This window comes from Pleurodeles waltl, chromosome 2_1 (genome assembly GCF_031143425.1).
Source record: "Pleurodeles waltl isolate 20211129_DDA chromosome 2_1, aPleWal1.hap1.20221129, whole genome shotgun sequence".
Lineage (NCBI taxonomy): Eukaryota > Metazoa > Chordata > Amphibia > Caudata > Salamandridae > Pleurodeles > Pleurodeles waltl.
The window spans coordinates 905,398,830-905,411,652 of record NC_090438.1 but is presented as its reverse complement, the minus strand read 5'-3'; the positions used below and the strand labels follow the sequence as shown (position 1 = coordinate 905,411,652).

General features: G+C 45.9%; 1 protein-coding gene across 3 annotated transcripts in view; it reads right to left on the bottom strand.

Moving 5' to 3' along the window:
- Nucleotides 1-12,823, bottom strand: part of ZNF236 (zinc finger protein 236) — a 1,086,161-nt gene that overhangs the window by 358,186 nt on the left and 715,152 nt on the right. For all 3 annotated transcript variants that reach the window (XM_069218833.1, XM_069218835.1, XM_069218834.1), the window contains 2 exons: nucleotides 7,293-7,438; nucleotides 6,946-7,189 (listed from right to left, as the gene is read on the bottom strand). In XM_069218833.1, coding sequence (XP_069074934.1) covers nucleotides 6,946-7,189; nucleotides 7,293-7,438 — 390 coding nt within the window. The remainder of the gene's footprint in view (nucleotides 1-6,945; nucleotides 7,190-7,292; nucleotides 7,439-12,823) is intronic.

The window sequence follows — 12,823 nt, the reverse complement described above, 5'->3', positions numbered from 1 at the left end:
CACACACTCCAACCACAACTCTCTGTGTAAGCCTATGGGACAACTGGGTGGGTAACTACCTTGCACCTCATTGCTGGCGACACTTACAGTACATACCTCTGGTGTTTCTATTTACCCCCAGCTAACTACCACACTTACCTAAGGTGAGGTCACTATATCACATTCCACTTTTTTAGTACATGGTTTGGCCCTCCCATAGGGCCCTGACTATTTTTATTCTACTTATGTTGGTTATTTTGTGTATATATTGTGTGTATATATCTCCAAATGAAGATATACCAAACCTAGTCTGGTAGTAGTGCTGGAATAAAGTATCATTTATTTTTGCAACACTTGTGTGGTTCTTTTTTGTGAGTGAGCTACTGTCTGACTACTGTGGTATTGCAAGTGCCTTACATTCCTCCTAGATAAGCTTCAGTGGCTCACCTCAGTTGGAGAGCTTTTGCTATCTGGATACCTATTCACTATCACTACGGGTTGCTTGGACTCAGTATAAAGGTGCCACATCATAGGTGTACACCATAAACTGAGCCAGACTCCTACAGATGGCCTCATAAAACTCACTGAGTTGGGCAAGGATCACTCTGCCTCCCGGAAACTCTGAGGCATGGATTTGACCGAGTCCATGCTTCAAGCATAGACGCCTGAAACAACAACGTGTCTTTTTTTTCTTCTGTTGGGCAATGGGCACGGTGAAGTTGAAGAACACTTGCTCTTCTTTAACATCTTTTTGTGCCTTGACCCACCAGACCGTCCTGAGGGCCTGGAGTCGGATGATGAAGAATGGGGGCTCTGCGACTGTTCTTGGGACCTTCCTCTTGACCAATATCAGGAGCAACGTGAAGCCAAGCGTACCCTGAAACGAGCTTTAGGGGCCACTCCCTCAAAACTTTAGGATTTGTGGCCTGACACTTGGAGCATGTCTTCGAGTCACGGCTGTGCTTCAAACACCACAAGCACACGAGGTGCGCTTCTGTCACAAACATCGCCTGATGACAGAATAAGCAGGGCTTGAACCTGGTCTTGCGTGACTACCTCCTCGACACACAGGAATGTAGACACTCAAAATTCTTCAACAAAAAGATAAAAAAGATCATTCATAAAGTGACTGAGGGGTAGCTCTTCTTCAGATCTGTGCTGGCTTGCGCAGAAAGAAAAACTAACGTCAGAACACTGGGGTGGCACCTATATAGGTCCTGTGATAACATATCCGGTGCGCACACTGTCGATGACTGACTCAGCTCCGACTGATGCCACGTGACAGCACGCAGGGGCACTGCTCGAGAAAAATCTCCAGATCCAGACTGACACCTAGGGGAAATTCTAAGGTAAGGAACATTCAACTAGAAGTCCCTATCAGATATGTGATACTATTAAGACCACTGCCACATCGTCTATTGTCAAGGTACATTTTCCTTCCCTTAGAATGGTTTTGACTTCTCTTTTTTACTAGGCTCAGGTAGAAGATCATGTCTGCCCACATATGCCTGCCATAACTGCTGAGGAGAACTTGCAGCCTTGATGTATCTGCTGGCATAGTAGTGATTCTCTTCTTTTCAATGGTGTCAGTTTTTCTGCTCTTATGATCTGGATACACAGTACATGGTAAAGCTGGGTTCCAAAAGCAGAGTTGGGCTGCCACCTAAGATGACTGAATACGTGTTAAAAGGTGACCTCTGACAAAGACAATGATATTTTCAGGGGCCCTCTATTTTTTTTGCAAATGTCAAGACACCACTAGCGCTGCATCCAGGTTTTTGCAATAGCTTGTTCCCTTTGTAAAAAGGGAATAGTGTGGATTGTTTTGCCACGTGGCTTCTCAGAAATCAAACCAGACTCCAGAGTTCTCAATGACGACACCAATGGCACTACAGTGGCTTTTAAAAGAGTAGATTTTAGGGCATGTTAAACCTTACTGGCTAAAATGCATATAGTTTTTTTAGGAGTTGATTGTGCTGCTAATACTCCTCCAAACATCCCTGGTCTGCCCTCCAACAATGCGGGTACTTACCTGCAAGCAGACTGGGATCGGAGTACCCCCTGTTTCCAAAGGCACCCATGTTATTTTGGCTCCTGTTTGACCACTGCACCTGACTGGCCCTGTGTTGTTGGTGCTGGGTGCTTGGGGTTGCCTTGAACCCCCAACGGTGCTCTATCTTTGCCCCGGAAACTGACCCCGTAAGTGTGGGACTTACCTCAGAAACTGTACTGTACTTACCTCCCCCAGGAGCTGTTGAAAATTGCACTGTGTCCACTTTTAAAATAGTTTTTTGCCATTTTAATGAAAACTGTGTACAATATTGAATCTATTCAAAGCCTCAACTATTACTATGCAAAGTACTTTTCATTTAATGTACTTACCTGCTAAATTAATCTTGTGGTTCTGAAAATAAATTAACAAAATAATATTTTTCTATATAAAAACCTATTGGCCTGGAGTTAAGTCACTGAGTGTGTGTTTTCACTTGTGTGTGTGTGTGTACAACAAATGCTTAACACTACCCTCTGATAAGCCTAACTGCTCGACCACACTACCACAAATAGAGCATTAGTATTATCTATTATTGCCTCTGTCAAGCCTCTTGGGGAACCCCTGGACTCTGTGCACACTATGGGGGTTATTCCAACTTTGGAGGAAGTGGTTATCCGTCCCAAAAGTGACGGTAAAGTGACGGATATACCACCAGACGTATTACGAGTCCATTATATCCTATGGAACTCGTAATACGGCTGGTGGTAAATCCGTCCCATTTGGGACGGATTACCACCTCCTCCAAAGTTGGAATAACCCCCTATATCTCATTTTGATATAGTATATACAGAGCCAGCTTCCTACAGTCCTAATCCTTCAAAGCAAGATGGAGGATTTCTCAAGGAGGGGGTCACTTCAGGTCTGGTCTACTTAGGGGTGGACCTGGCTGAGGGGGTGACTCCTCCTTGTTTTTCTCATGATCCCTCCGGACTTGCCGCCAAAAGTGGGGTCTCGTCCAGGGGGCGGCCATCTCCTCTAGCTGGATTGCCCTGGGGTAGTCTAACACCAGGCTTGAGCCTTTGAGGCTCACCGCCAGGTGTTACAGTACCTGCAGGGGGAGGTGAATCACCTCCACCCAGGACAGGCTTTGTTTCTGACCACAGAGTGCACAAAGGAACTCACCCCATGTGGTCAGAAACTCGTCTGGAAGTGGCAGGCTGTCACAGTCCAGTCAGCCTTGCACTTGCAGCGGGGCTAACATACAGGTGTGGCATCTCTAAGATGCCCTCTGTGTGAATTTTTCAATAAATCCCACACTGGCATCAGTGTGGGTTTATTGTGCTGAGAAGTTTCTTGGTATCAGGGGTACCTTTTGCAAGGGAATGAACTGTGTGCCAGGGCTGTGCCAATTGTGGAAACAAAGGTACAGTTTTAGGGAAAGAACACTGGTGCTGGGGCCTGGTTAGCAGGGTACCAGCACACTTCCAATTAAATCTGGTATCAACACAAAAAGTGGGGGGTGACCATAGTAACAGCGGCATTTTCCTACACCCAGCAAATGCAGGAGGTCTGCTGTAGTCTGAAGGTGGGTGACAAGAGCCTGGGGTGTAGAAGCCTAAAACAGCCAATCGTCAAGGTAGGGGAAGACTGAAACCCCCAACCTGCGCAGATGAGCTGCTACCACCGCCATCACCTTGGTGAACACCCGAGGGGCACTGGTGAGACTGAAGGGGAGCACGGTAAACTGAAAGTGCTCATGGCCTACCTTGAACCACAAGTAACGCCTGTGAGAAGACGGGATGGGGATCTGAAAATACGCATCCTGCAAATCCAACACTACCAAACAGTCTCCTTGGCCGAGAGCAGAAAAGACCTGAGCAAGAGTTAGCATCTTGAATTTCTCCCTTTTGAGGAAAAGACTGACGTCCTGCAAATCCAGAATGGGGCAAAGACCCTTATTCTTTGTGGGAGGCAGAAAGTAGTGGGAATAACAACCACTTCCTACCTCTGACATTGGGACCTTTTCTTTAGCTCCCTTGGCCAAGAGAGCCATAACTTCCTTGCGGAGCAAAAATAATGATCCTCCATCAGGCGTTCTTTAATGGAGGCACAGAGGGAGTGAAAGACTGGAAGGGGAGGGAATAGCCCTTCTGTATGATATGCAAGACCTATTTGAATAATGTTATGAATGGCCAGTGAGGGAGATGAAATTGAATCCACCCTCCACCTGGACGCATGTGGTCTTGCAGAATCACACTAGGAGGACTTGGGCTCTGTGGAGGAGGGGGCCTGGGTGGTTGCTGACCTCTGGTTAGACCCTCTGGATCTAACAGTATCACAACCTCGTCCGTGCACTGGATGCTGAGATGATGGAGGACAGCGGCTGATTTGAGGGTGGCGTGGTACCCCACCCCTTCTGAAGCCTCGAAATGGGCGAAAGGCAGACTGCTGACGAGCTTGCACCGAGAGACCCAAGAGTCCTTGAACCGCTCAAGCGCAGAGTCTGCCTTTTCTCCAAAAAGGTGTGAGCCATCGAAGGGCATGTCCATAAGGTCTGTCTGGAAATCCCTCAAAAAGCCAGAAGTACGAAGGCAAGTGTGGCATCGAAGGGCCACTGTCAATGAAACGCTCTGCCCAGCGAGTCTGTCATGTCCAAACCACACCGAATCGTAAACTTGGCTGCGTCTCTCCCATCTTTGACGGCTTGAGTGAGTGTCCAGTACACCCCGCAACCTGGGCCAGCACCTGTGCCACTGTATCCCATAAAGTATGGGGAAAATGGCCCAATAGGCAAGAGGTGTCTACAGACATTAATGTCAGGCTGGAGGAAGAAAACATCTTCTTACCAAGCTGATCCAGCCTCTTGGATTCCTATCTGGGGGAGCGGAAGGGAAGGCACCATGCGATGTGGAGGCCTGGACCACCAAGCTCTCCGGGGTGAGGTGTTGGATGAGATACTAGGAGCTGGTCAATGGCGGCGGCCGACTGTACTATTTACAGGAGCCCCTGTGATGGGTTTGGACCACGTCCCAAGCAGGACATCAGGGAGGGCTTCATTGAAGCGTAACATCGGTTCCGATGTGGAAACCCCCGGCTGAAGCACCTCTGTCAGGATGTTAGTCTTGACCGGCACCATAGGCAACTCTGGGTCCAAAACCTCGGCTGCTCTACACACCACTATGGCATATGAAGCTCCTTTCTCCGTAGCCACAGGAGGAGGTGAGAGCAAGCCAGTATCTGGAGAAATATCTAGCCCACTGGCTTCCCCGAGATCCTCATACCAGGCCTGCTCCAATCCATATTCTGAAAGGTCCTCAGACCCCTCCCATTCCTCACCTGTGCCTGGCTGTTCAAAATAAGCCTAAGGCATGCACTGATCTGAACCTTGTTAGCGCCGAAGTCAGAATCAGCGTCGTAAGATGTTGTTCCGGATCATCCAGAATGAGGATAGAATTTGCACCACTGGTGGGTGATAGCAGTGGGGGGACCATCGACATCGGGACTGACACAGGAGGAGGTCGACTGTATGGAACTGGCATCGATCCGGATCAGATATTGGATCCTGGGTTCCCAAACAGCAGTGGAGCTGAAGCCACTGATGTGGAATTCAATGGGGCCCCTGGAAACCTGAAGGTGCCCCAAGGCTCACCAGCCGGAGCAGCCCGCTCAAATACAAGGCGCATGGCTTTGTAAAATTCTTTAAAATGAGCAGTGGGCACTCTGGCTCCCGGCTAGGGGAGGAGACACGAAGTCCGGCCCTGGCATGGGTTCCGCGGAACTGTGCATGGAACGACGACGTTCCTGAGTCACCTCGTCAGCCGACGGGCATGGCGAAGTCAAAGTCATCTTGCCCTTCTTTTTCTTGTGCCTCTTCCCCAAGTGCCCCAGGTACCTCAAGTGTGAAGAAGAGGACTTGGGGCTCCTGGAGCGGTCCCGCAACCTCCTCCTTGAGCAGGACCGTTACCTCCTAGGAGTTGCGGCAACTGACATCGACTCCTGGGCCGCCATGAGCATCAGAGACCGCTCTCTCAAAGCTTTCGGGGCCATGGCCCGGCAGTCGGAACACTACTTTGAGTCGTGGTCTCTTTCGAGGCACCACAGACATACCTAGTAGGGGTACGTCACCGACATGGCATGATGGCATGCACCACACGGCTTGAACCCCGTCTTCCTCGAGGAGTTCTTGCACAGACAAAAAAGTTTTGACAAAAAGGTTGAAAAAGGCCTGACAAAAAGGTTGAAAAAGGCCTGCCAAAAAGGCAGAGGGTAGCTTGATCCCGGACCTGCGCTTAACAGGCATGGAAGGAAAAGAACTGATGTACGTGTGTCGGGGTGGTGCCTTTATAGACAACCATAAGGTCACAGATGACTTCAACGATACCACATGGAGCCGAATGATGCACACAGATCCAAACGATGCAACCCGACGGCGCGCGCAGGGTATTGCTCAGCAAAAAATTCCGGATTTGAAGCTGACACCAGGGAATTGAAAGGTGAGGAATCTGCAGCTAGAAGTCTCCATCAGATACTTTATTCTTCTAATGAAAATGTGGACATAAAAAAGTAATTTTAAAAGGTGGTATATGGATTTTAATTTTCATTGTATTCATTTTGCTATAATGAATGATTATTCCAAAGGTAAAGCTAGCGGTACAGAATTTTTGTGAAACTTCAGAGTTTTTTGAGTACTGAGATGAGAAGCCATTTCATTATTAGAGATGAATCATAGTGCTTTGAGCAGTAATGTTACTAACAACATTTTCTCTTATGTGTTTTGTCTTTAAGCACTTGTTGTTCTAGGAAATCTGTATAGTTGCAAAAGAATATTAATAGCTAGAAAAAATAACAAAGAAAAAAAGAATCAATTACAGATGTAACCTCCAGGCAGCCATTTCTAAAAGTATAATCTGCAGCTTAAGAAATTTGAAGGCGGAACTTTTACAACAACAGGGAAGTTTGTTGCCACATCTTACCTGTATTACTAGATGTTAACATTGAACTACTGTCCCCCAGAGACCGTATTATCAAATTGGTGGAGGGTGTCCCTGTAGTTTGCAATGACAAGCCAGTCATCGGCTGGAGAACCATACTGGCTGGTATTGCACTTTCTGCTATCTGGAGAGAGCTGCTTTGCTGGGATGTATTAGAATCACCAGTGAGCTGCTGAGAAAGAAGGCTGCTATTTTGCAGTGTCTGTTGCAAGATACTGGGATCGATCTGAAAAACAAGGCAAATTAGAAAAAAGAGTAATAACTACAGTGCAGCAAATACATAAATTAACTTTTGCTTTCCAAAGCTCAATAAACAGGAGACATTTTACCTGTAGAGTGATGTTGTTGATACTAGAAGCATCAATTCCAGATATCTGAACGTTCTGCCCCACCAGGTTGGCTGCAAGCTGTAATTGGATACCTTCAAGAGTGGCCAGGCTACCATCGGTCAATGAGACTGTTAACTCGCCCCCTGCTGTAAAAAGTAACAATTGATATTATCACAACAATCAATTCCATGTTTTTTGCCATTTCAACACCAAGTCAATATTGAAATATCTTAAATTTTTACAAGATTATCAACAGTGAGACTAAAGTAGCATGGGTAAGGCTATAGGCACTACCATCTAAACCTTTAAACACTGGCTCTCACATATGCGATTTTCCCGGTCTTAGCGTGAAGTTTCATATGAAGTATATTCATTACTCCCTCATCTTCTTTGTTTAATCTCCAAAGTCTGGTTTGCACGGCCACCTTTTTTATTCTCAATTCATGCCTCCACCACTTCCCGTTTTTCCACCTCAGAAACTTATTATGCTGCACCATGGAGCAGACAAACTACCTAAGAGAGTTGGGTGAAGGATTCTGGGGTCAGGGTGAACAGCCATGTCTATGATCAATGTAGCATCTCTGACAGCTGTCTAGGCAGACGTTGAAGCACAAGGAGTAGGATACAGTGCCCCAAACACCCCTTTGCCACCTCCAGGCTTGGCTTAGAGGATGACTTAGCAAAAAGCTACCAAGTAGGAACTAGGCCAACTGTTCTCCGGCAAGTCACACCAATCAAGGACCAGAACGTGACATAACATAAGGTGAACACCAGACATATTATGTCCTATTGATCTTTGATTTCTAACTATGCTAAGACTTATACAGAAGAGAAGCTGCGTTCTCATGGCATCATCCAAAATCTAAGCAATTTGCTATCTTGGACAGATGCCAGCAACACAATTCCATGACAAAGCGGTGGGAACATTGAGTAAGTAACCCTAAGTCTGCAGGTATGCCCAGGACTGAAAGCTAGTCAAGAGTAAGAAAGCTATACCAAAGTAATAGTTTATACAAGTACCTGCATAGATATTTTATTTCTGGAGGATTTTATGACACTAAGACGGCAGGCATAAACTACGGAAACTAGCAACTAAGAATCAGAGTAAACAAAACTAATCATCTCTTGTCACTAAAAACAAAATCCTGACCTCTGCAAAAACATTCAAATTGCACTCTGTGCTCCATGGTCAGTCAGTATCGTTTTTCTGGGGCTTCGTCATGGTATCACATTTTTGGAGGCTCTGAATAGTCCTGACTGCAAAAACTCTATACAAGGTAGAGATTAGTCACAATGAATGCAGGCAAGCTCAAATACAAGCGGCTACAATCATTTTTAGACAGGCCACAAGCAGACATTACTAACGAATGTCTGAAATCTGGCAAAAAAAAGACGAATATTTCTCAGCAGACTCAGCACATGTAAGCAAGATCTAACCACTGATTTTAACTGTATCTTCAGTGGCGCTTCCTGGACAAACAAAACTCAAATAGATTTTACTTTTGAAGCAGATTGGTGAGTTAGCGCAACAAGGCAGAAGAGGGTACTATCCCAACTATCACAGTTTTTGAACAGGAAAAACAGCTAAACTGTGACACCGAGCTTAACAAAATTGCAGCCCATTCACTGCTGAATGGCCGCAAATAATCCAGCAAACTCAGAGAAAGACATCCAAGACGTCGCAAAGCTGAAGACAGCATGTCCAAAAGGTGGAGGAGGCCACCCAGAAAGTACACAACACTTTTGCAAATTCACGTTTTCTGTTGTCCAACCCCATTTATCTGTTTAAAAAAACACACACAAGGATGATCCTCTGTGACAACAAGGACCAGGGTAACCATATGTAATTCCAAAGTATACAACTCAATTATGTATGTAGTATACCAACATCCCATTCACATTTTATATAGTTATAAGGAATAAGTGCAAGACTGTTCTCACTTTGTTTCTAAAAATCTTTAATTTTCTTTTAAGGAACACAGTGCAATATATATACAGTGTAAAAATAGTACAGACAAACCTGTGCTGAAACAGTGAACATGCATACAAACATATATAAAAGGCGCTGTACAAAGCCCAAGATTGTTAATTGAATGAGAACAAGTGTAGTAATGGGATAGTATATATATGTCTACAATATTTCCTCTAGAGATCAGTCATGACACAACCAACGGAGGGGGTGATGACGTTACAGGTGTAGATAAAATTAGGGAAACAACATTGTGAGACTGGTCACACTTAGAGAGGATAAGCTCCTACATGGAGGTTGTGGAACACCTTGAACATTCCATGACTGAATCCAGCCAAATGATGACATCAATTGAAACATTGGAGACATAGGTGAAGACTGCTACAGAGAAGTATGAAGACCTTGAAAATTCATTGATTATTACTGGGAGAGTACAGAGAGAGAGAGAGAGGGAGAGAGAGAGAGAAGGTAAAAAAGGGCCACTGATCACTCAAAAGATACTGTAGCCAAACACTCAGAATAACAACTGCAACAGGGGTCCTCTAAATTGTGAGACCTCAGACATGGGCCTCTCTACACCAGGGGTTGTCAGTGTTAACACAACTTAACAGGAGATAGAATTGTGTAGTTGTCATGGGTTTCAATAATAAGAAAATATGCTACAGATAGGTCTTTCCAGAGGGCCTTCATCTAAATTTTCCAGAGGGAGACAATTGTTGTTTTGCTGGAGGCTGCAAAGAATCTGCTAGGGATCTCGCAGGATGACCACGGTTGTCAACAATAAGGACATTCTGAAGCACTAGAATGCACTACAGAGGTTAGAAATCTCAAGACACTGTCATGAAGAGCATGTGTGGTGTTTCATAAACCCAAGACTTGAATGACAGTCAACCTACAATCTACAATTGTTTCGTTAAGGAGGTCCAACATGGTTGAGTCTGTGTATCATTTGTGAAAAGGGTAAGGTGGAAGATACTAAACTGCTAACTAAAGTGAAGAAGGCACCAAAAAAGTTCAGGAGTTTAGCATAAGACCTAGTCAACCTTATCAGAAAGGTTTTTTGGATGCCAGGAAGTGACAGGGCTGTCTCTGTATTTGGGTTCAGTACCCACTATGCCACAAGAAGGAGGCACCTGGTCAGAAAATTTATCATGCAACATATTCCTTTTTTATTAAAAACTCTTGATTCATTTTTGTCATCTATTAGTAAACAGCACAATCTTTTCACGAAGCGCAATAAAGGTTACAATTAAAATGCTCATCTCTACAATCATATCCCATTAGCTCTTTTACCCCACCTTCTCTAAGCACATTACATATCAATAAGTTATTATGGTCTGCAGTGAACTATGATTATAAGCAATACAACACTCTAAACAAACAAGGCCCTTCAATGAGCCTAAACGGATATTTTACTATCACCACTAAACAATTTTTTCTTTCCTGCAACACTTACTGTAGTGCCAACCAGTTATCAATGAAATAGATTAATAATTCCTTTTGCTTACTTCAAGTCCCCACCATCTATCATACCATCTATCACACCCTTATTCGGGAGGAGTGTTGCGGATTTTCATATAACCAGTGCCTGTGATATTTGCTTAATGTGAGTGTCCATATGTTTTCTCCTTAGATCAATGAGGAAATAGTGGTATTAGTAAAGAACTCAGCACATATCTTTATTAATCAATGGGAGCATGAAGAATCTCTCTTCAAACGGTATCAATTATGCAGTGAATCATTTGTTCATATGTTGCTATTGTGTACATCTCCCACATACAGGACTCTATGTCCTGTGTACAGTTGGTCCTCCATAAACGAGAAAGACAGAGCTGCAGTGGACGACACAACCCAAAGGGGGCCAGATAAGCCATCTGGAGGACCTACCCTAATAGAGACCAAAATTTACTGCTTGAGAGGTGCTTAGCTGTGCAGACGGGCGGTGTTGGAGAGGTTGTCAGAGACTCCATTGCTAGATGGAGAGAGATAAGAAGCCCAAGCCACCTCAGCAGGGCAAAATAGAGCACTACATGAAAATTGTGACCCCCCCTCCCCAGCTGCCAGCCTTGGACCCACCAGCGGCCCCAGACAATGCTGCCCTCCTCTCTGCGATACAAGCCTCTAGAGAGGCCCTGGAAGGGCGCATGGGGGAGGCACGACCAGAGGTCTCCTTTTTGCAACAGAACCTGCATAATGTAGCGGAGCTAGTTACAACAGCGGAGATAAGGATTTCAGATCTCGAAGACACCGTCCAAGACCTGCGCAGGGAGGTGTCGGAGACCAGGGTCCTCATCAAAGATATTGTGTGGCGGCTGGAGGAAGCGCAAAATCGGGCCCAAGGAACAATCTGTGATTTGTAGGATTTGCGGAAGGAGTAAAAGGGACAAACATGAACCGGTTTCTAGATACATGGCTCTAGAGAGTTCTCCCGACTGAGAAATTCTCTCCCCGTTTTGTGATTGAGCAGGCCTATATATTGCTCGGGGGTAGGTGCCCTCCAGGGGCCCCACCTAGACCAGCAAATGCCCACTTTCTAAACTTTTCGAGCCAGGACATGATTCTGGCAGAGTTATGCAAAATGGGAGAAGTCCAGTAGGAAAACTCCAAGATCCTCATTTTTCCAAAATACCCCAGAGGATTTCAGAGACAGCGTAGCACATTTGACTCAGTGAAAGCCAAGATCCACACTCTTCAGTTGCAGTATGTGCTCCTTTTTCCTGTTAAACTGAATGTCCTGTTCCAGAAGAAAATGTTCTTCTTTCAGTCCCTGACGAGGCCTGGGTGTGGTTGGAGGAGCGCCCCCAGCTCTCCGGGAGGGGAAGTCGGAAGGCTGATGATTGGCCCAGGGACAGAGGGCGAGCAAGACCGAAGGAGTGGTCTCTCCACAGACGCAGGGGCCACAGACAGATAGGCAGAGGGGATACGCCGTGGCGGCCGCCTCGGCGGAACATGGGTGGAGCGGATTCAGCTGACTCCAAAGGGAACTGAGGCATGAGCACCTGAAAGAGAGACAGGAGAGATGAACCTGATGGAGCCACAACAGTAAACGGCTTGAGCACAGACAATCAGAATAGATCGGAGTCTCCCCATCCGCTGGTAGAGGCCATCAACCGTCTAGAGACTGATAAGGAGGCCCTGTGGGCCAAAGAAGGTGGTGGGACAGAGGAAGGAGGCAGCACTGTTAATAGGAGATGGAGGAGTATGAACCGGCTTCTCACAATCTGCCCTTTGATGATAAAGGGCTCCTATATGGATACTGGGATCTTCTTTACACAGGCACTAACTTTTCATGTACTGGGAGATGAACTGAGGGGTCTCCCCTATCTGTAGCAGGTGAACCCCTTAAGTTAGTTCTAAGCTTTGATATTTGAAGGGTGAGGGGGGTGGTGGGCTACAGACCTCTTGACTCCTGAGTTGGTGTAAGGGGATTGGCACTCGGAGGGGCCGGTGGGAAATGGGGGGCATGGCGGATGGAGTTCTGTTCAGGGGGGTTTTCTTTTTTTCTTTTTCATGGTTAGCAAAGTCAAACCACAGACACATGCAGCTAATAGGTCTATCCACT